At 42.6% G+C, this 20,902-nt stretch overlaps 1 protein-coding gene across 6 annotated transcripts in view; it reads left to right on the top strand.

Moving 5' to 3' along the window:
- Positions 1-20,902, top strand: part of MPHOSPH9 (M-phase phosphoprotein 9) — a 78,569-nt gene that overhangs the window by 55,206 nt on the left and 2,461 nt on the right. For 5 of the 6 annotated variants that reach the window (XM_055358287.2, XM_055358286.2, XM_031001106.3 and 2 more), the window contains 8 exons: positions 2,939-3,040; positions 12,972-13,106; positions 14,283-14,458; positions 15,658-15,798; positions 16,613-16,733; positions 17,528-17,631; positions 18,364-18,611; positions 18,898-18,966. In XM_055358287.2, the coding sequence (XP_055214262.1) occupies positions 2,939-3,040; positions 12,972-13,106; positions 14,283-14,458; positions 15,658-15,798; positions 16,613-16,733; positions 17,528-17,631; positions 18,364-18,611; positions 18,898-18,966 (1,096 nt within the window). Of the gene's footprint in view, positions 1-2,938; positions 3,041-12,971; positions 13,107-14,282; positions 14,459-15,657; positions 15,799-16,612; positions 16,734-17,527; positions 17,632-18,363; positions 18,612-18,897; positions 18,967-20,902 lie in introns of those variants that run through there. The other variant, XM_055358288.2, reaches the window with a different exon arrangement.

Raw genomic sequence — 20,902 nt, 5'->3', positions numbered from 1 at the left:
TTTTTTTTTTAAAGAGACAGGGTCTCACTATGTTGCCTAGGTTGGCTGTGAATTCCTGGGCTCAAGCAATCTTCCTGCCTTGGCTTCCTGAATAGTTGGGACTACAGGCACTCATCATCATGCCTGGCTGATTTGTTGTTGTTGTTGTTGTTGTTGATACAGAGTCTTACTCTGTCACCCAGGCTGGAGTGCAGTGGCACAATCTTGGCTCACTGTAACCTCCTCCTCTTGGGTTCAAGCAATTCTCCTGCCTCAGCCTCCCGAGTAGCTGGGACTACAGGAGTGTACCACCACACCCAGCTAGTTTTTTGTATTTTTGATAGAGACAGGGTTTCGCCATGTTGGCCAGACTGGTCTTGAACTCCTGACCTCAAGTGATCCACCTGCCTCGGCTTGCCAAGGTGCTGGGATTCAGGCATAAGCCACGGAGCCCAGCAAGCCTGGCTGATTTTTAAAAACTTTTTTTAGAAGTAAGATCTTGCTGTGTTGCCCTGACTGGTCTCAAATCTCTCGACCTCAAGTGATCCTCTCGTCTCATCCACAAAAGTGCTGGGATTACAGGCATGTGCTACTGCACCTGGCTTCAAACAACATGTTTTAAGTAATTAAAATGTATTGATGGTTGTGCCTCAGAGGTGGATATTTTCCCAAACATTATGTATTTTCTCAGCGTAGGTTAAAATCCAAATGATATTTAACCACTGGCAAGAACTTTAAGAAGCAGCCTAGTTCACAGAATTATTTTTGTGCTTCAAAAAGAAAACAGCATTAACACCAAAATTATGGTCATCTACTTTCAGAAAGACCTGGTTGGAGACTGTATTAATGATCTGATTTGTTTAGTTAGGTAGGGACAGAATTGTAAATGGTAGTATCCATTGCAAATGATTAGAAATATCCAAACTGGGCTGGGTGCAGTGGCTCACGCCTATAATCTCAGCACTTTGGGAGGCTGAGGTGGGAAGATTACCTGAGGTCAGGAGTTCAAGACCAGCCTGGGTAACATGGCAAAACCCTGTCTCTACTAAAAATACAAAAATTAGCTGGGCATGGTGGTGCACACCTGTAATCCCTGCTACTCAGGAGGGTGAGTCAGGAGAATTGCTTGAACTCTGGAGATGGAGGTTGCAGTGAGCCGAGATCACGCCGCTGCACTCCAGCCTGGGTGATAGAGCAAGACTCTCCCCTCCCCACCAAAAAAATGAAAGATAGAAAAGAGAAATATTTAAACTAGTTCAAGAGCAAATTTTATGTTTGTATTTGGATATTAACGTCCCTTATTTAGACATTTTACTGCAGTCTTAAGGAGTTCTCGTAGAGAAGAACAGAAATGCTGTCTAGGTTTCTCATCTGCCTCTCTTCTGTGATTCATTCAGTTCTAGTGATAGCTTTCTTATCAGATTGTTATAAAACATCAGTCTTGTTAGGGCTAGTATTTCTCAAATCTTCCTTGCATCGAAGTAGGTAAGAATTCGAGTTTGAAAGATAAGATGAAGTCATACACAGAGCTTAAAAGAACAAGCCAGGCATGGCGGTATGCACCAGTACTCCCAGCTGCTTGGGAGACTGAGGCAGGAGCATCTCTTAAGCACAGGGGTTTGAGGCTGCAGCAAGCAATGATCATGCCAGTGCACTCCAGCCTGGGTGACCAAGCGAGACCTCATCTCTTAAAGGGGGGAAAAAAGAACAGCATGAATGCCAGGATATCTTTAAAATAGTCAGTTGGCCAGAGTAGTTATTTCCTGTTGGTAAACTTGAAAATAGGCTTTTATTTTGAACATGGCACAAATCAGATGAAATACCTATGGGTTGTTTGCAATATTTTAGCCTTGGCCTCTTTTTAAAAATTAGAAAGGTTTTTTTTTTTTTTTGAAATTTTTTTGGTAAAAGTTCTGTTTTTGGTAGTTAAGCCTGCTTCCTTGTTTGTGAAAGTGTTACCTATTGTATGCATGGTTATATACATATTAGGATTAAACACATTAGAATGCAGTTTATTTGACAATTTTATTTTTATTTATAAATGTTATGTTTTGATCTGTAGTCAAATTTATATAACTTGCGATATTAAGTCCATTTGTTCCCTTTTTATTCAGTTGTATGGGAAATGTTCCTTTGTAGAGTTTTAATGTATTTGTTTTTCTGTTTTTCTATTTATATTCACTGATTTTTGTTTAGCTTTTATTTTTTTTTTTGAGACAAAGTCTTGCTCTGTTGCCCAGGCTGGAGTAAAGTGGTGTGATAACGGCTCACTGCAACCTCTGCCTCCCGGGTTCAAGCCGATTCTCCTGCCTCAGTCTCCCGAGTAGCTGGGATTACAGGCGCATGCCACCACACCTGGCTGATTTTTGTATTTTTAGTAGAGATGGGGGTTTCACCATGCTGGCCAGGCTGGGCTCGAACTCCTGACATCAGATGGTCCACCCACCTCGGCCTCCCAAAGTGCTGGGATTACAGGCGTGAGCCACTGCACCTGGCTTATTTAGCTTTTTAAATAATGATGATGTTTTACTATGAAAAATGTTTATGGACTTGCAACTCTTTTTTTGTGTGTGACGGAGTCTCACTCTGTCGCCAGGCTGGTGCGATCTTGGCTCACTGCAATATCCACCTCCCTGGTTCAAGCGATTCTCCTGCCTCAGCCCCCCGAGTAGCTGGGACTACAGGTGTACACCACCATGCCCAGCTAATTTTTGTATTTTTAGTAGAGACAGGGTTTCACCATATTGACCAGGATGTTCTCCATCTCTTGACTTTGTGATCCACCTGCCTCCGCCTCCCATTGTGCTGGGATTACAGGGGTGAGCCACTATTCCCGGCCATGGACTTGCAACTCTTTTACCACCCATTTTTTAGGAGGGTCTGTTAAATAAACTGTGGTTGAGCTATATTTTACATTTGTTGAAATGTACTTAATTTATCTTTATTGCTTTTGAATTAGAATGATTTCAAAACTTGAAGCTCAGGTCAAGCAAGTAGAACATGAAAATATGTTAAGCCTTCGTCATAATTCTAGAATTCACGTGAGACCCTCGCGTGCCAAGTAAGTTATTTCATTTACTCTCTATAAAGCTAGAAATAGGTGCATGCTTTTATTAAGATGAGAAACTCATCTGTCTAAATCATAAGAAAGTCCGGGTTAAATGTCATTACAGAACTTAAATGTGTTAGATTAATTACTGAACATTGTAAACCCTCTTATGCAGAGGCATTTGCTAAAATGAGGAAATATCGTAGGATCAAATTGGGATCCTTGGAATGTATTTTGTTCTTTGCCCAGCTGTGTGACCTTAGGCAAGTCACTTACCTTTTTTGGAATTCATTTTTCTTATCTGTAAAAATAAGGACAAGGGGCTAGAACATTTCAAAAGGTCTTTTAGCCCTAAAATTTCAGACATTTTATTCCTATGTTAATGGAAGGAACTATGAAGATGGATCTTCATTAGGTTGTATGGGTTTTCTTTCTAGTGTTTTTAGTTCTTTCAGAATTAGCTTGGCTATAATCTCAACATTGTCTTGGTGATACCCTTACAGAACACATTATTTTTATATTAGAACTGGCTTTTATTATGATTTTGGTGTAAATAAAGAATATTAATAAGTAATAACTTTATAATGACATTTATTAGAAAAATGATTTTAAATTGTAATTTGTGACCCAAGTTGTAATTGTCAAATGAGGAGCTTTTTCTAGGGCCGGGCACAGTGGTTCACGTCTGTAATTCCAGAATTTTGGAAAGCCAAGGTGGGAGGATCGCTAGAGCCCAGGAGTTCGAGACCAGTCTGGGCAACATGGCAAGAGCCCATCTCTATAAAATAAAATAAATTGTAAGAGAAGCTTTTTCTAGGTCTTTGTTAATTAATCTTAGTAGAACATAGCAAATTCTTTTTTTTTTTTTTTTTTTTTTTTAAAGAAAAGATGTAAGTAACAAATTGAACATTTGAGAGAGATAAAAGAGAGAGCTTCGGGTTGGGGACCAGGGAAGGCCTTTCTTTAGAGGAGGCTCATAAGCAGAGGAGTCACCTGTGCATAGAATTGCTGGAGCAGGAGGTGTGGAGTGAGGGATGGGAGGGTGGGCAGGGTGGGGTGTCTGGGAGGTGGTCCATGCAGAGAAATTGCCTTGGTAAATCCTCAGGTAGGAAAGAGCTTAGCATATTTGAAGAGCCTAAGGGAGGTTAGTGTGGCCTGAATATTTCCAGCAAGAGGCAAAGTTGCCCTAGATGAAATCAGAGATTGACCATTTATAGCTTTCTAAGCCGTGATCAAGAGTTGGATCTTGGCTGGGCGCAGTGGCTCACGCCTGTAATCCCAGCAGTTTGGGAGGCCGAGGCGGGCGGATCACGAGGTCAGGAAATCGAGACCATCCTGGCTAACACGATGAAACCCCGTCTCTACTAAAAAATACAAAAAAAATTAGCCGGGCACGGTGGCTGGCGCATGTAGTCCCAGCTACTCGGGAGGCTGAGGCAGGAGAATGGCATGAACCCGGGAGGCGGAGCTTGCAGTGAGCCGAGATTGCGCCACTGCACTCCAGCCTGGGAGACAGAGCAAGACTCCGTCTCAGAAAAAAAAAAAAAAAGAGTTAGATCTTGCCCTGAGTCCATTGGGAAGCCTTTGAAGGTTTTGATGTGGTAAAATGATGTTATCTAATTTTTATTAATGTACCTGCCATGAGAAGATGGAGAAGGAAAGAATGGAAACAGGAGACTAGTTAGTCTGGTGCAGTGCTAGGAGAGAGATGGTGTTAGCTAGGTGGTGGTCACAGAAATAGACAATAGAGACTCTTTGGGAGAGATTCTAGAGGTAGGATCTATAGGATATGGTTGTGAATTGGATGGCAAGGTAAGAAAGGGAGGTGTTGGAATAATTCCTTGGTTTCTCTCTCAAACAACTAAAGGTACCTAGTTCATGTGTTGAACTTAGGGAAGAGATCAGAATTTCCATCTTGAATATTTTTGTTTGAGATTCATATCGATTCTAAGTGGAAATCAAATAGGCAATTATAAATGAGTTTGGAGCTCAAAAATAAGGTTTTAGGATGGTATGATAAATTTTGGAGTCATGCCGGGTGCGGTGGCTCACGCCTGTAATCCCAGCACTTTGGGAGGCCGAGACGGGCGGATCACAAGGTCAGGAGATCGAGACCATCCTGGCTAACACGGTGAAACCCCATCTCTACTAAAAATACAAAAAATTAGCCGGGTGTGGTGGCGGGCGCCTGTAGTCCCAGCTACTCAGGAGACTGAGGCAGGAGAATGGCGTGAACCCGGGAGGCGGAGCTTGCAGTGAGCCAAGATCGCACCACTGCATTCCAGCCTGGGCAACTGAGCAAGACTCCGTCTCAAAAAAAAAAAAAAATTGGAGTCGTCTCTTTCTAGATGGTGCGTAAAGTTGTAGAATGGATGTAAACTGAGTGTGTTTAGTGAGTGTGTTTAGTGAGAAGTAGGCCTGGGGCAAGAACTCTGACACTGGTGTTGGATAGAGAGAGCTGGCAAAGGAACCCGAGAAAGCGCTGCCAAAAAGCTAGAGGAAAACAAGCAGCCACCGGTATTGAGTGCAAAACCCAACTTGTGTTTTCCCTGTGCTCTCACACCAGCACAACAACAATAGACTCAGAAGACTTTTGTGACCCAGAATGTGTGACATTTCTCCTCACCAGCAAGTGAGCAATCAGTTCTTCATGGGACCTAGCTGGGTGGCCTCCCATTCATTTCTGATACTATCTACCCAGAGATAGGGTCAGATCCCATAAGCTGAGGGCTCAGTCCCCAAGACTATTCCCATTTCAGACACCATTTGCAAGTCCAGGCCTCCAAAACGTCTAACCAACTGGCTTCAAGTTGAGGTTCCCACAGCCCTCTCTTTGGGTTTGATTAATTTGCCAGAGTGGCTTATAGAACTCAGAGAAACATGTTTACCAATTTATTACAGATGATATTTTAAAGGGTACAAATAAACAACCAGTTGAAGAGATACAGAGTAAGGTCTGGAAGGATCTCCAGCACAGGATTTTCTTTCCCAGTAGAGCTGGGGTGTGACGCCCCCTCAGTGCGTGGATGAGCTCTTGTTCAGCACTCCAGAAGCTCTGGAGCCCTGTCCTTTTGGGCATTTTATGGAGGTTTCATTGGGTAGGCCTGATTGAAGCTTGGACGACTGTGTTGAAATGTGATTGGACGGAAAGGATGTGATCTAAACCCAGCAAGGCCTGTCTGTTCAGATCCTTCTTGGCCTCTTTGTGCAGCATTCCTTCCTCCAGAGGATGAGGCAGGACCCTCTCTGATTCGAACGAGAGTCTTATGACCCATAATCAGATTAGAGTCCTACCCTGGTAAGGTAAAAGGAAGACAGGAGAAGGTTAGAGATTCTGTTGACTGCAACAAGGGATATGAAAGTTATGAGCCAGGAACTGTGAATGAAAACTGATGTATAATATATGTCATAATCTCACATTGCTGCTTGAGAGATCAAGGTGAAGACTGCAAGGTCTTTGCAAGCTGGAGGCTAATGCTTAGTGAACAGTCTGGATAGAGTGATAGCAGTAGAAGCCCATTCAGAGTGTACTCGAGTGAATGCAGGCTGGGTGTGGTGGCTCACGCCTTTAATCCCAGCACTTTGGGAGGCCAAGGCGGGTGGATCACTTGAGGTCAGGAGTTCGAGACCAGCCTGGCCAACATGGCGAAACTCCATCTCTACTAAAAATACAAAAATAAGCCAGGCGTAGTGGTGCAGGCCTGTAATCCCAGCTACTCGGGAGGCTGAGGAATCACTTCAACCTGGGAGGCGGAGGTTGCAGTGAGCCGAGATCGCAACACTGCACTCCAGCCTGGGTGACAGAGCACCGCTCTGTCTCAAAAAAAAAAAAAAAAAAAAAATAGTGAATGAAAACCTGAAAGTCTAACAGCTGGAATATGGAAAATACTGTCATACACTCAAGCATGACACTGCATCATGACAGTGCAGTTGGCAGAGCCCGAGTTGGCAGACCCCAGCCTGTGGGGCCACATCTGGCATGAACTACCTGTTTTTGTGAGGCCCCTGAGTAAAGAATGGTTTCTACATTCTTACATGTTTGGGAAAAAAGAATATTTCATGACACATGAAAATTGTATGACGGACTGGGCGTGGTGGCCCACACCTGTAATCCCAGCACTTTGGGAGGCCAAGGCGGGTGGATCACCTGAGGTCAGGAGTTCGAGACCAGCCTGGCCAACATGGCAAAACCCCATCTCTATTAAAAATACAAAAATTAGCTGGGTGTGGTGGCACGTGCCTGTAGTCCCAGTTACTCGTAGGAGGCTGAGGCAGGAGAATCGCTTGAACCTGGAAGGCGGAGGTTCCAGTGAGCCAGGATTGCACCACTGCATTCCAGCCTGGGTGAGAAAGCGAGACTCTGTCTCAAAAAAAAAAAAAAGAAAGAAAATTGTATAACATTCAAATTTTAGTGTCCACAAATAAAATTTTCATGGAATACAAGCTTATTCACTTACATATCATCTACGGCAGCTTTTGTGCAACAGCAAAATGGAGTAGTTGCAACAGACACTGGCCCATAAAACCTCAAGTGTTTACTGTCTGGCCCTTTACAGAGAGAATTTGCTGATACTCAGCTAGACGGTCAATGTGGATTAATCTTAAGGACATAATATGGAACAACAAAAAACTAGTTGCAGAAGAAATAGGATACTATTTATATTGACTTTAGCATGTGAAGCAATTTTGTATTTCTTATGGGTTCATGCAAACGTAGTAAACGTATGAAAACATGCATGGGAATGCTGAACACAAATTTAGTATAAATGGTTGCTTTTGGGAGGGAACGAATGAGATTGGAGAGGTGCACAGGGGCTTTAGTTGTCTTTATAGTGTTCTACTCTTAATTTAAAGAATATATAACCAAGATTTATAAAGCTGGATGGTTGGCATGAATATTACCTGTATGTCTATGTGTGCTTGAGATATATATATAATATATGTTTTTTGTTTGTTTGTTTGTTTTGAGATGGAGTCTCGCTCTGTCACCCAGGCTGGAGTGCAGTGGCACAATCTTGGCTCACTGTAACCTCTGCTTCCCATGTTCAAGCGATTCTCTTGCCTCAGCTTCCCAAGTAGCTGGGATTACAGGTGCCCACTACCATGCCTGGTTAATTTTTGCATTTTTAGTAGAGATGGGGTTTTGCCATGTCAGCCAAGCCGGTCTCAAACTCCTGACCTCAAGTGATCCGCCCACCTCAGCCTCCCAAAGTGCTGGGATTATAGGCGTGAGCCACAGTTCCTGGCTGATATTTTATTTTAGAGACAAAGTCTCGTTCTGTCACCCAGGCTGGAGTGCAATGGCACAATCTTGGCTCACTGCAACCTTCGCCTCCCGAGTTCAAACGATTCTCCCACCTCAGCCTCCCGAGTAGCTGGTACTACAGGCACGAGCCACCATGCCTGCTAATTTGTTGTATTTTTAGTAGAGACGGGGTTTTACCTTGTTGGCCAGGCTGGTCTCGAACTCCTGACCTCAAGTGATCCGCCCGCCTCAGCTTCCCAAAGTGCTGGGATTACAGGCGTGAGCCACTGTACCTGGCCCTGGCTGATATTTTGTATTTTTAAAGTGAACAGGAACGAATAAAGGAAAAGTATCCAGAAGATGAAAGAACTCTTACACATCAATAAGAAAAAGATAACTTTCTCAACAAAAAATGGTAAAAGAATATAACAAGCAGCGCACAGATCCCTGATGGCTAATAAAAATGAGGACATGTTAATTGTCATGAAAATGCACATTAAAACAGTAAGATATAATTCACACCATCGGACAAGTTAGATTTAAAATTGAACCACTTTAACGTTTGGCAAAGATATGGAGAGACAGGAACTCTCAAAGTAATGATTGACAGTTGATACAGCTTGTCTGGAGAGTGATTTGGCAACATCCAGAGAGGTTGAAGATGTGCACCAAATCCCACCGTTCCATGTTAAGATGTTTGCCTTAGAGGAATTTTCACACGTGTTAATTTTAGCATTGTCAAAAGGCTGCCTATTAAAAACCATATTTCCACTGCCGGGAGAAAGGACAAATATATTCATACTATGGGTAAATGATAAAAATGAATAGAGCTTTTATGTACTAACAGATAAATTTCAAACATAATGTTGAACAGAGAAAGCATTAAAGGCCAGGTGTGGTGGCTCACGTCTATAATTTCAGCATTTTGGGAGGCCAAGGTGGGGAAATTGCTTGAGCCCAGGAGTTCGAGACCAGCCTGGGCAACATGGCAAAACCCTGTCTCTACAAAAAATATAAAAAGTTAGCAGCTAGACGCAGTGGCTCACGCCTATAATCCCAGCACTTTGGTAGGCTGAGGCAGGTGGATCATGAGGTCAGGAGTTTGAGACCAGCCTTACCAACATGGTGAAACCCCGTCTCTACTAAAAATACAAAAAAACTAGCCAGATGTGGTGGCACGCAACTGTAATCCCAGCTACTCAACGGGGCTGAGGCAGGAGAATGGTTTGAACCTGAGAGGCGGAGGTTGCAGTGAGCCGACATCGAGCCACTGCACTCCAGCCTGGGTGACAGAGCGAGACTCTGTCTTAAAAAAAAAAGCTGGGTGTGGTGGTTGGTGGTACGCGCCTGTAGTCCCAGCTGCTCCGGAGGCTGAGGTGGGAGAATCACTTGAGCCTGAGGGGTCGAGGCTGTACTGAGCCATGATCATGCCACTGCACTTTAGCCTGGGGGACAGGGTAAAACCCTGTCTCAAAAAAAAAAAAGACATTTAAAAATGTGTATTAATACATTATGCCTTCTGTGTAATTAAAAAAATACAACTGTATATATAAAAATTGGTCTTATAATTAAAAACAAATTTTGCAAGATCGGGCTGGGCACCGTGGCTCACACCTGTAATCCCAGCACTTTGGGAGGCCAAGGTGGGCAGATCACTTAAGGTTAGGAGTTTGGCCAACATGGTGAAACCCCGTCACTTCTAAAAATACAAAAATTAGCTGGGCACAGTGGTGGGCCCCTGTAATCCCAGCTACTCTGGAGGCTGAGGCAGGAGAATTGCTTGAACCTGGTAGGCAGAGGTTGCAGTGAGCTGCGATCACGCCACTGCACTCCAGCCTGGGTGACAGAGGAAAACTCCATCTCAAGAAAAAAAAAATTGGCAAGATCTTAGCATTTATTAAAACTGAGAATGGGTGAGTAGATGCTTGTTATAGTATTCTTTGTAATTTTCCAAGAATGTTTGAAGATTTTTTTTTTTTTTTTTTTTAAGACGGAGTCTCGCTCTGTTGCCCAGGCTGAAGTGCAGTGGTGCAATCTCGGCTCACTGCAAACTCCGCCACCTGGGCTTATGCCATTCTCCTGCCTAAGCCTCCTGAGTAGCTGGGACTACAGGTGCCCGTCACCACACCTGGCTGATTTTGTTTTTGCATTTTTAGTAGAGACGGGGTTTCACCATGTTAGCCAGGGTGGTCTCGATCTCCTGACCTCATTATCTGCCCGCCTTGGCCTCTCAAAATGCTAGGATTATAGGCATGAGCCACTGAGCCTGGCCCTGAAATAGTTCTTAATTTAAAAACTGGGCCGGGCGCAGTGGCTTACGCCTGTAATCCCAGCACTTTGGGAGGCCAAGGCGGGTGGATCACGAGGTCAGCAGATCAAGACCATCCTGGCTAATAACATGGTGAAACCCCGTCCCTACTAAAAACACAAAAAATTAGCCAGGCGTGGTGGTGGGCGCCTGTAGTCCCAGCTACTCGGGAGTCTGAAGCAGGAGAATGGTGTGAACCCAAGAGGCAGAGCTTGCCGTGAGCCGAGATCGCACCACCGCACTCCAGCCTGGGCGACAGAGTGACTGTCTCAAAAAAAAAAAAAAAAAAAACCTGAGGGAAAGAGTGACTGGAGTTGAAGTGAATGTAGATAGAAGCAGCAGCCTCTAAAATGTTTGGTTGTGAAAGGGGACAGAGAGAAAACAAGAGTTGTTTCATGGTTTCTGGTGTTTCTTTGAATTTGACTCAAAAGTTTCACCTGTCAACGAAGGTGGGATGGGAGGTTTGAGGAGGGTGGAAAGGGTGTGAGATAGTCATGTTTGGAGAACTGAAGCTTGCTGGTTACAGAAAGTCATGTTGCCGGCCGGGTGCGTTGGCTCACACCTGTAATCCCAGCACTTTGGGAGGCCGAGGTGGGCGGATCATGAGGTCAGGAGATCGAGACCATCCTGGCTAACGCGGTGAAACCCCGTCTCTACTAAAAATACAAAAAAATTAGCCGGGCGTGGTGGCGTGCGCCTGTAGTCCCAGCTACTTGGGAGGCTGAGGCAGGAGAATCGCTTGAACTTGGGAGGCGGAGCTTGCAGTGAGCCGAGATCGCGCCACTGCACTCCAGCCTGGGTGACAGAGCAAGACTCCGTCTCAAAAAAAAAAAAAAAAAAAAAAAGAAAGTCATGTTGCCAGGTGGTTTGGGGTGTCTGCTTGAGGTGGTGATGAGTCTGCCCAGCTGGTGGCTTTTTTCCAGCAAAGCTCAGTGGTAGGAGTTTAGACCTGAAGCGTGGCCTTTGTAGTCAGCTAGTCCTCAGATTTTGCTGCCAGTCAGGTGTGGTGAAAGGTGAGAGAGAAAGTATCGTGAGTGTGGACTTCAGGGTAGATCAAGAGGACCTAGTCAGACTAGGAGGGGTTGATAAATGGAAAATGGAGAGGCCAAGGATCGTAGGTCACGTTGCTGAAGCTTGAGGGCGGGAGGCAGAATAGGGGCACAGTCTTTGGAGTATTGGTTTCTTAAGGGGAGTGTGTTCTCTGGTTTTGACAAAAGCCAGCAAGTACTCTCTGAGGTGGCTGGCTGAGGAGTAGAGGGTCACCTCACTGGAGAGAGTGGTCAGGAAGTTGCCTAGTGTGAGAACAGGAATAGGTGTGGAGAAAACAAGGCAGGTTCTAAAGTCTGGGGAATGACTGAGGGTTAACATGATGGTGGGAACCTCAGATGAGCTGGGGGAGCAATAGTCTAGAACTGCACTGTTCAGTACAGTCCTGCCAACAGCCACTATTACTATTTAAATCAATCATGTCAACCTAAAATCAGTGACAGAGACTGACTCTCCAAAGAAATTTATTTGGAAATGTTGGGGGTTTGCAAGCTGGAGTACGCATGCTGTGGTGAACCATAAGCATGTCCGAAGGGGTTGGGACACAGGAAACTTTAAAAGACAAAGGGCAGTCCACAGTCCACTAAGCTATTTTAAAACAAAGACCACTGGTTACAGGAGCATGTTGCGGGCATTAGCATTAGCTCAGTGGTGGAGACATCCCTTGTTAGGGATGTTTCCTTGTACAAGCAGCTTATTATCTGGAATACTGTGGTTCTGAGGAATTCAGAATAGTTCCCATAATCAGCATCTGTATGAGAGGCTGCTCCTTTGTGCCTCCGAGCTCCATTTTTTGGGAGTTTGACATTAGTGACACCATTTTGATACTGAAAACTTTCATTATTAAAATTAACATTTTATAATTGGTTCTTCAGTCTCAGCAGCCACATTTCAGGTGTTCAGTAGTGACACCTGACTTGTGACTGCTGCATTGGACAGTGCAGATAGCATTTCTGGTTTTGCAGAAGATTCTGTTGGACAGTGCTGGTCTGAAGGGAACAAGAAGGGCAGCCCTGCTTCCTTTAGCACCTTACCCTCAGCTACAGTAGGGGCACAGAGTGTAAAGGGTGTGAAATGCCTGAGAGACAGTGAGGGGAATGTTCAGAGCCACAAGTACCTGAATCTTGACTGAGATTCAGAAGTAACAGAAACCTAGAGCAACAGTTAAGTTGAATCATAAAACTGTAAAATAAATTGTATCCAAAATATAGATTGTTACATGTGATTTTTAAATTAGTGTACAAATGTGTAAATACTGTTTGAGAGCAGATTGTTTTATATGCACATGCAGTCTGAAATGAAGTGCAGACCTTTATAATGCCTGACCGTTTTCATTCTAATAGCACACTAGCAACTTCAGACGTCAGCAGGCGGAAATGGCTGATTCCAGGTGCAGAGTATTCCATCTTTACTGGCCAGCCTCTGGACACCCAGGACAGTAACGTGGATAACCAGCTGGAGGAAACCTGTAGCCTAGGGTGAGATAACTTTGCTAAAGATTCTATTTAGGGATGTTATGTTTTCTTAGAGATTTCAATTGCTTTTAAAAGTTCGGGAAGCCCTCTCTTTGGTTCTTTAATGTCTTAATTTTGAGAACCTGACTTTTATTTTACTTTGAAAGTCTACTACTTTTAGAATATTTTACTTCCATGAGCTCTGCCGAGCTTCCCCACCTGTGCTCAGTGGCACAGTGTGGGTTTGTGATTAGGATAGGATGTTGATCCTCAGGCCAGGTGTGGTGGCTCACGCCTGTAATCCCAACACTTTGGGAGGCCAACGTGGAGGATCGCTTGAGCCTAGGAGTTCGAGACCAACTTGGGCAGCATGACAAAATCCCACCTCTACAAAAAATAAATATATTAGCCGGGCGTGGTGACATGCGCCTGTAGTTTTAGCTACTTGGGAGGCTGAGTGGGAGGATTACTTGAGTCTGGGGAGCTCAAGGCTACAGTGAGCTATGATTGCGCCACTGCACTCCAGCCTGGGTGACAGAGTGAGACCTTGTCTAAAAACAAACAAAAGATGTAGATCCTCTCCCGCTTCAGATGGCTCTGGCCAGCCCGAGCCCCGAGCCTGCGTGAGCAGCCTCAGCTGCTTACTCCAGGGTGCTGTGCAGATGCTGTTCCTCTAAGTGTAGGACTAGAAGGATGGGAAAGCACTGTATGCAGGTTTAATTTATTTGCATTGCAAAGCATGCTCATTGTGGAGTATAATTGTCAACTCTGTTATTCCCCTAACAACCCCAGTAAAGTGTGTGTTTTAGCTTGGACTGTTATAACAAATTACCGTAGACTGGGTGGCATAAACAACACACATTTCTTTCTCTACCTCTGGAGGCTGGAAGTGCAAGGTCAGGGTGCTGAGTGTTTGGTGAGGGTCCTCTTCCTGGTTATGTCCTCACATGGCCTTTCCTTGGTGTGTGTGCACAGAGAGAGCGCTCCTGCCTCTTTCCCTTTTTCATAAGGGCATTAATCCCATCTTGGAGGCTTCACCCTCATGACCTCATCCAACCCTAATTACCTCGTAAAGGCCCCACCTCCAGACACCATCACATTGAAGATTAGGGCTTCAACGTGTATGTTTGGTGTGGGGGTGGGGGGCAAGATACAGACGTTTAGTCCATAGCACTGTATGTCTTAAAATTATTGTTTAAGGCACCGTTCACCTCTGGAAAAGGATTCTTCACCTGGAAGTTCATCAACAAGCTTGTTGATAAAAAAGCAAAGAGAGACTTCAGACACGCCGATCATGAGAGCTTTAAAAGAATTTGATGAGGGAAAAATATTTAAAAACTGGGGGACACAGACAGAGAAAGAGGACACCTCAAATAGTGAGTATTTCCTTGTTTGAGATAGACGGATATAGATATCTTTTCCCCATTTATATTACCTTCGTTAAAATTAAAATATTTAGGTAATGAAATTAAAAGTTTTAGCTCTGTAAACTTGCTATTTTACTGCTACTTCAGCCCTGTTTCATAGAGAATTGAATGTCCTAGTTAATAATTTATCACAGTTCTGGCATAACATGTACCTTTTGTACAAAGCCAGTTGTATCTTACATTCCGATTATGAAAAAGGCTTACATGGCATTCTTTTTTTTTTTTTTTTTTGAGACAGAGTCTCACTCTTTTGCCCAGGCTGGAGTGCAGTGCGTAATCTCAGCTCACTGCAAACTCCACCTCCGGGGTTCAAGCTATCATCCTGCCTCAGCCTCTCAAGTACCTAGAATTACAGGTGCCCTCCACCACCCCCGGCTAATTTTAATATTTTTAATAGAGACAGAGTTTCACCATGTTGGCCAGGTTGGTCTCGAACTCCTGGCTTCAAGTGGTCCACCTGCCTTGTCCTCCACAACACAACACAAAGTGTAAACACAAAGTGTTGTGATTACAGGCGTGAACCACTGCTCCTGGCCTTACATGGCATTCCTAGGGATATTTGAAAAATTCCTGTCAGTCCATCTTACTTGCACACATCAGAAGGCTGTGATAGGCATTTGGTATTCATGAAGTGAGATATAACATTTCCTCTTCTTTCTTGGTTACTGAGCATCTGTAGATAAGGCAAGTAGTGTCTTTAATACTGTGTTTTTTCACAGGTCCAGGTCACCAATACATTTCTCTCCTTTTCCACTATGCTTGCTTTCTCAGACCCCTTAGTCATCCTGCCAGCATCTTTGCGGTTACATCTCCCAAGCAGTGTCTCTTAGTAAATAAATTAGTAACCTGCTTTCTAAAAATAACCCTCTTGAAAATCACCTTGAATGCCGATTGTAAACAGGGAACCAGAATGAATTCATTATAAGCTCCCATATTTTTATTCATCAAGCATTTTTTATCATTATAATGTGGTGCATTTGCAAATAGTCATTATAACCTAGCTGGTGAGAGTAAATGCTTTGAGCAGGACCTAAGCTGTGGGGCTTGGTGTGTAACCATGTGTAACCACCTGTTAATAAAGGTGGATAACTGAAGCGTAGGCTTGTTTTGATTTGTTTTTTGTTTTGCTTTTTTTTGGTCTGCTGTAGTAAATCCTCGGCAAACTGAAACTTCAGTTAATGCAAGTCGTTCTCCAGAAAAGTGTGCCCAACAGAGACAAAAGAGACTTAATTCGGCCTCACAGAGATCATCATCTTTACCACCTTCAAATCGTAAATCAAGTACTCCAAGTAAGAGTTAGATGTGTACATCTCTTGGGTTCAAAAGCGTGATCTCTGAGTCAAATCTTTTTGTGCCCGCTGCTTGCCTGTTTCTGGTTTCTCTTGTATCCTCAGCACCTAGTAGAGTACTCTGAGCAGAGGACCCCTAAATAAGATCTTGTTCATAAATGAAATTGTCTGATCACATAGATACTATAAATGTAAATGAAGAAATCTGTTTATTAAAGTGAGATTTTTTATTGTGTCCAGTAAATTGTTTACAACTAATACTAATAATTTATTGTGTCCACTAAATTGTTTGCAACTAATACTTAAAAATGCCAGCTATCCAAACATTAATTCAATCAAATTAATCCAAGCTAGTCTGCAAATATACTTCTTATGTATTTGATCTCAAGTACTTAGCATTAGTCACCGTTTTTCTTTAGCCAATAACAGGTTGGTTTTAAAGTTGAAGCATTGGATTTCTGTCCTGAATTTCCGTTTTCACACCAGCTGAGGAGATTCTTATTATTGTGTTATAGGAATGTTCAGTAGTGTACAGCTGTTTCCATCTTATTTCCAGTCGACTTCTAAAATCCTGAAAAACCAGTTTTGAGTCAGAGTGCTGAAAGTACTGTCTGATATACTACAGTGTTACAGTGGTTACCTCTAGGTGTTAGGATTATGAGTGATTTTTTTTTTGTACACTCTTATTTCTCTCTCAAAGTTTTATGTTGAAATTATATTCCTTTCAAAATTAGAAAAAAAATACTGAATAAGAAAATGTTATGCTGATACATATAGAAGGAAAAGAATATTTCCTCTTCATTTTCTTCTATAGCAAAAAGAGAGATTATGCTAACACCAGTGACTGTGGCTTATAGTCCAAAGCGATCCCCTAAAGAAAACTTGTCCCCAGGATTTAGTCATCTGCTTAGCAAAAATGAGAGCAGTCCAATTCGGTAAGTTCTCTAAAATTGTAGAATAAAGTTTACTATATTAGTGATTTTTTTCCAAATGTTGACTTATGTCTCTAGCTATCACTAATTTTTCAGTTACCAGTGGGAACTCTGTGAATTTCATTTAAATCATAAGTGAATGTCATACTACAACTAAAGTACTGCAGTACAATGAACACAGTTTTTAACTATGTAAACTTGCTACTACTAGATTTTAAATATCACCTCAGCACCCCTGTCAGCTTTTGTATGTAGAATGATAGTTCTTTGTTTTCCTGAAAAGGTTTATGATACGGGAAAACTTTTGGGCCGTTTGTACAGGAAAGTGGGCTTTACTGGTATGGCCCTGGCACCAAATGCATGTTTACCTGTGCTGCTGAGAATCTGTCCCCTCCGAAGTGTGGGCAGCTGTGTGTGCTATTAGCGGGGAGGGATGTTGCTTCTTGGTTCCAGACCCAACTCTGTCAGGCTCTTGCGGAGATGAGTTAAGCACATTGAACCTCAGTTTCCTCTTCTATAAAACGGGGATAATAATAACTACCCTGCTTATTTCATAAGGTTTTTATAAAGATCAAATGAGATAATGTATGGGTAAGTGTTTTAAGTCTTTAGTTTGTAAATACAATTTTGTTAGAAAATAGAAATAAATTTCAGTTTTAGACAATTACATAACGAGCTTTCTTTTAAGAAAATACATAAATATGTGAGTTAGCTGGATGCCAGCTCATCTTTGTAGTGGAGATAGGGAAAATCAGTTAACATTTTTTTTCTCACAAGTAACTTGCTTCATTCAATAGATTTGATATACTTTTGGATGATTTAGATACTGTTCCTGTGTCTACATTACAACGTGCCAATCCAAGAAAGCAACTCCAGTTTCTTCCTCTAGATGACTCGGAAGGTATCTTTTCCTAAAAAATATTAGTTATGGTTTTAATCATTCATTTTTTGAGATTCTGGTATCTCTCAGTGGTCTAAATATTATAATATCTTGCACTTAAATATTTTCCTACTCAAGGGCGTCTGAAACTAAGCACTCATGATGCTACGTGTTGTTATGTCAATGTTGTTATCCTCATTGAAAAGTTGGGAAACTGAGCTATAGGGAATGTTGATGTTTAATTACCAGGGCCACACTGTTCAGTTATTCTCTTTACTTTTATTCTCTATATGCAGCTTAGGCTTTGGGTAACTTTTTTTTTCTCATTTATATTCTAAATTTGGAATAAAGCTATAAGACAATGTATGTGAAATCACTTGGGTAGGCCCTCAAAACATTAACTGTTTAGTGTTGGTGTATGTCCACTAAATGTGATGTATTATTTAGTTTTTAAGCTTTTTTTTTTTTTTTTTGCTTTAAGTTTACTTAAAGTTCATTTATGTTTACATGAAGTTTGCTTAAGTTCATTAAGGGAAGTTGCAAAGATTGTCAAACAGAGGGCAAAGCTTTCAGAATTCTTTGGAGAAAAAAGCACTGAGTAAATAAGATTGATTATTGTATCTCTTTTCATTACTTTTTTGGGCCACATAGCAGCTATATCCAGAAAGTGAAATTGGGCAACATATTTAATATATATGCAACCTACACGAAAAATTGATAAGAAATATAAGCAATTTCTCTCCTCTCTGACAGAAAAAACGTATTCTGAGAAAGCCACCGATAACCATGTTAATCATAGCTCTTGCCCTGAACCGGTGCCAAATGGAGTGAAGAAAGTATCTGTGAGAACAGCCTGGGAGAAGAATAAATCAGTTAGCTATGAACAGTGTAAGCCGGTTTCAGTCACTCCACAGGGGAATGATTTTGAATATACAGCAAAAATTCGGACCCTAGCTGAAACAGAACGATTTTTTGATGAACTTACAAAAGAAAAGGACCAGGTAAAAACAAACAAATATTTTTAAAAATTGTTTTCTGAACTTAATGCTTATGTCTAAGGAGAAGGGAATTATTGAGTCAAACCTGTCTCAGGAAATTACAATGGGATAACATACCAGAGCTGTGCTAGCAACGGATTTGAGCCATGTGGTTGTTACTAATTGACAGAGGGAAATTAAGTTGAGATGAAATGGACAAGGAAATACTAAGCCAAAACCTTTTCTTTCCATTCTGTGTGATAAACCTCCCTGCCAGTAATTTAAACATATTTTTTTCGTGTGTTAACAGATTGAGGCAGCACTAAGCAGGATGCCTTCTCCTGGAGGACGAATCACTTTACAGACAAGATTAAATCAGGTGAAATGTCTTAGCTTGAATCTGCTTTAGAGGCTTGATGCCAGTCAGTGTTCCAGTTATCTAAGAGGGGTTTAAAAAATCATGGCACAGTGAAAATTAGACACACTGAAGCAGCAGTCAAAACTTTTAGCTTTTACGGGAAGTGTTTGATTATAGCAATTTTATAACTGCAAGCTAGCTTTCAGGAATAAAAATTGATTTTACCTTTAGACTTAGAGAAGAAGGTGTTCATGCCCTTGTATTTTCAAGAAACTAACTTGAGAGCAAATGGCAATATGCTTTTCAACAGATTTTACATTAAGTTAGTGCTCACAGATTGCCTTTCTTTTTGTTTGATTTCTCTCTCCTCAAATCTGTAATTTATTTCTGAACTCCTTTCCATTAGCAAGCAGATAAAATGGTTACACTTTGGAAACTGAATAGCTGTAGAGGTTCAAAAAGTGAGCCGTAGGCCGGGCGCAGGGGCTCACGCCTATAATCCCAGCACTTTGGGAGGCTGAGGCGGGTGTATCACCTGAGGTCAGGAGTTCCAGCCACTGTGCCTAGCCCCCAACTTCTTTTTTCCTGACTTTGCCTTTTTGTTCTGATAAATATTAGTCAATAATTTATAGGCCGGGCGTGGTGGCTCATGCCGGTAATCCCAGCACTTTGGGAGGCTGACGCGGGCGGGTCACCTGAGGTCAGGAGTTCGAGACCAGCCTGGCCCACATGGTGAAACCCCGTCTCTACTAAAGTACAAAAATTAGCCGGGCATGGTGTGGGGGTGGGCGCCTGTAATTCCAGCTACTCGGGAGGCTGAGGCAGGAGAATTGCTCGAACCTGGAAGGTGGAGGTTGCAGTGAGCCAAGATGGTGCCACTGCACTCCAGCCTGGGTAATAGAGCAAGACTCAGTCTTAAAAACAAACAAACAAACAAACTTTCAATTGAACTTTTCATGTTATGAAATATCTTTCTATAACATCCTTTTAAATTAACGTACAATATTCCATCAGCAGTAACATATTTAACCAAGAATGTTTTAGTAGAAATTTGGGTTGCTTCTAATTTTGGATATCATAAATAAGGCTGCAATAAAGTTCTTAAACATATCTCTTTGCACATGTAAGTATTGCCTTAGGAATCATTCCCAGAAATAAAAATGCTAGGTCCAAAGAAATGCAAATTTCTAAGGATTTGGATATATGTCAAGTTGTAACCCACGATGTTTGAGACAATTTCTACTCCTACCTGCAGTGTATGAAGATAAGCTCTTCCCCATCCTGAAACCTGTATTTTTGGGAAAACAACAACAACAAAAAAAAACAAAAAAAAACCTGCCATGGCCGGGCGCAATGGCTTATGCCTGTAATCCCAGCACTTTGGGAGGCCGAGGTGGGCGGATCATGAGGTCAGGAGTTTGAGACCAGCCTGGCCAACATGGCAAAACCCCATCTCTACTAAAAATACAAAAAATTAGCCAGGCGTGGTAGTGCACGCCTGCAGTCCTAGCTACTTAGGAGGCTGAGGCATGAGAATCGCTTGAACCCGGGTGGTGGAGGTTGCATTGAGCTGAGATCGTGCCACTGCACTCAGCCTGGGTGACAGAGCAAGACTCCGTCTCCGAAAAAGAATAATAAAAAAAAATACCTGCCAATGTGATCATTTTTTAAAAGGTGTGGGGTTGTCTTGGCTAATCTTTTATTTATCTAGTTTGGAGACGGAGTCTCGCTGTGTCACCAGGCTGGAGCGCAGTGATGCAATCTCGGCTTACTGCAACCTCCAACTCCCTGGTTCAACTGATTCTCATGCCTCAGCCTCCCGAGTAGCTGGGATTACAGGCACATGGGCCCGGCCTAATTCAAAGATATTTTGAGGCCGAGAACAGTGGCTCATGCCTGTAATCTCAGCACTTTGGGAGGCCAAGGCGGGCGGATCACTTGAGGTCAGGAGTTTGAG

This window comes from Gorilla gorilla, chromosome 10 (assembly GCF_029281585.2).
Source record: "Gorilla gorilla gorilla isolate KB3781 chromosome 10, NHGRI_mGorGor1-v2.1_pri, whole genome shotgun sequence".
Classification (NCBI taxonomy): domain Eukaryota; kingdom Metazoa; phylum Chordata; class Mammalia; order Primates; family Hominidae; genus Gorilla; species Gorilla gorilla.
The sequence above is the reverse complement of the archived record's forward strand: the minus strand, read 5'-3'. Positions and strand labels throughout refer to the sequence as shown.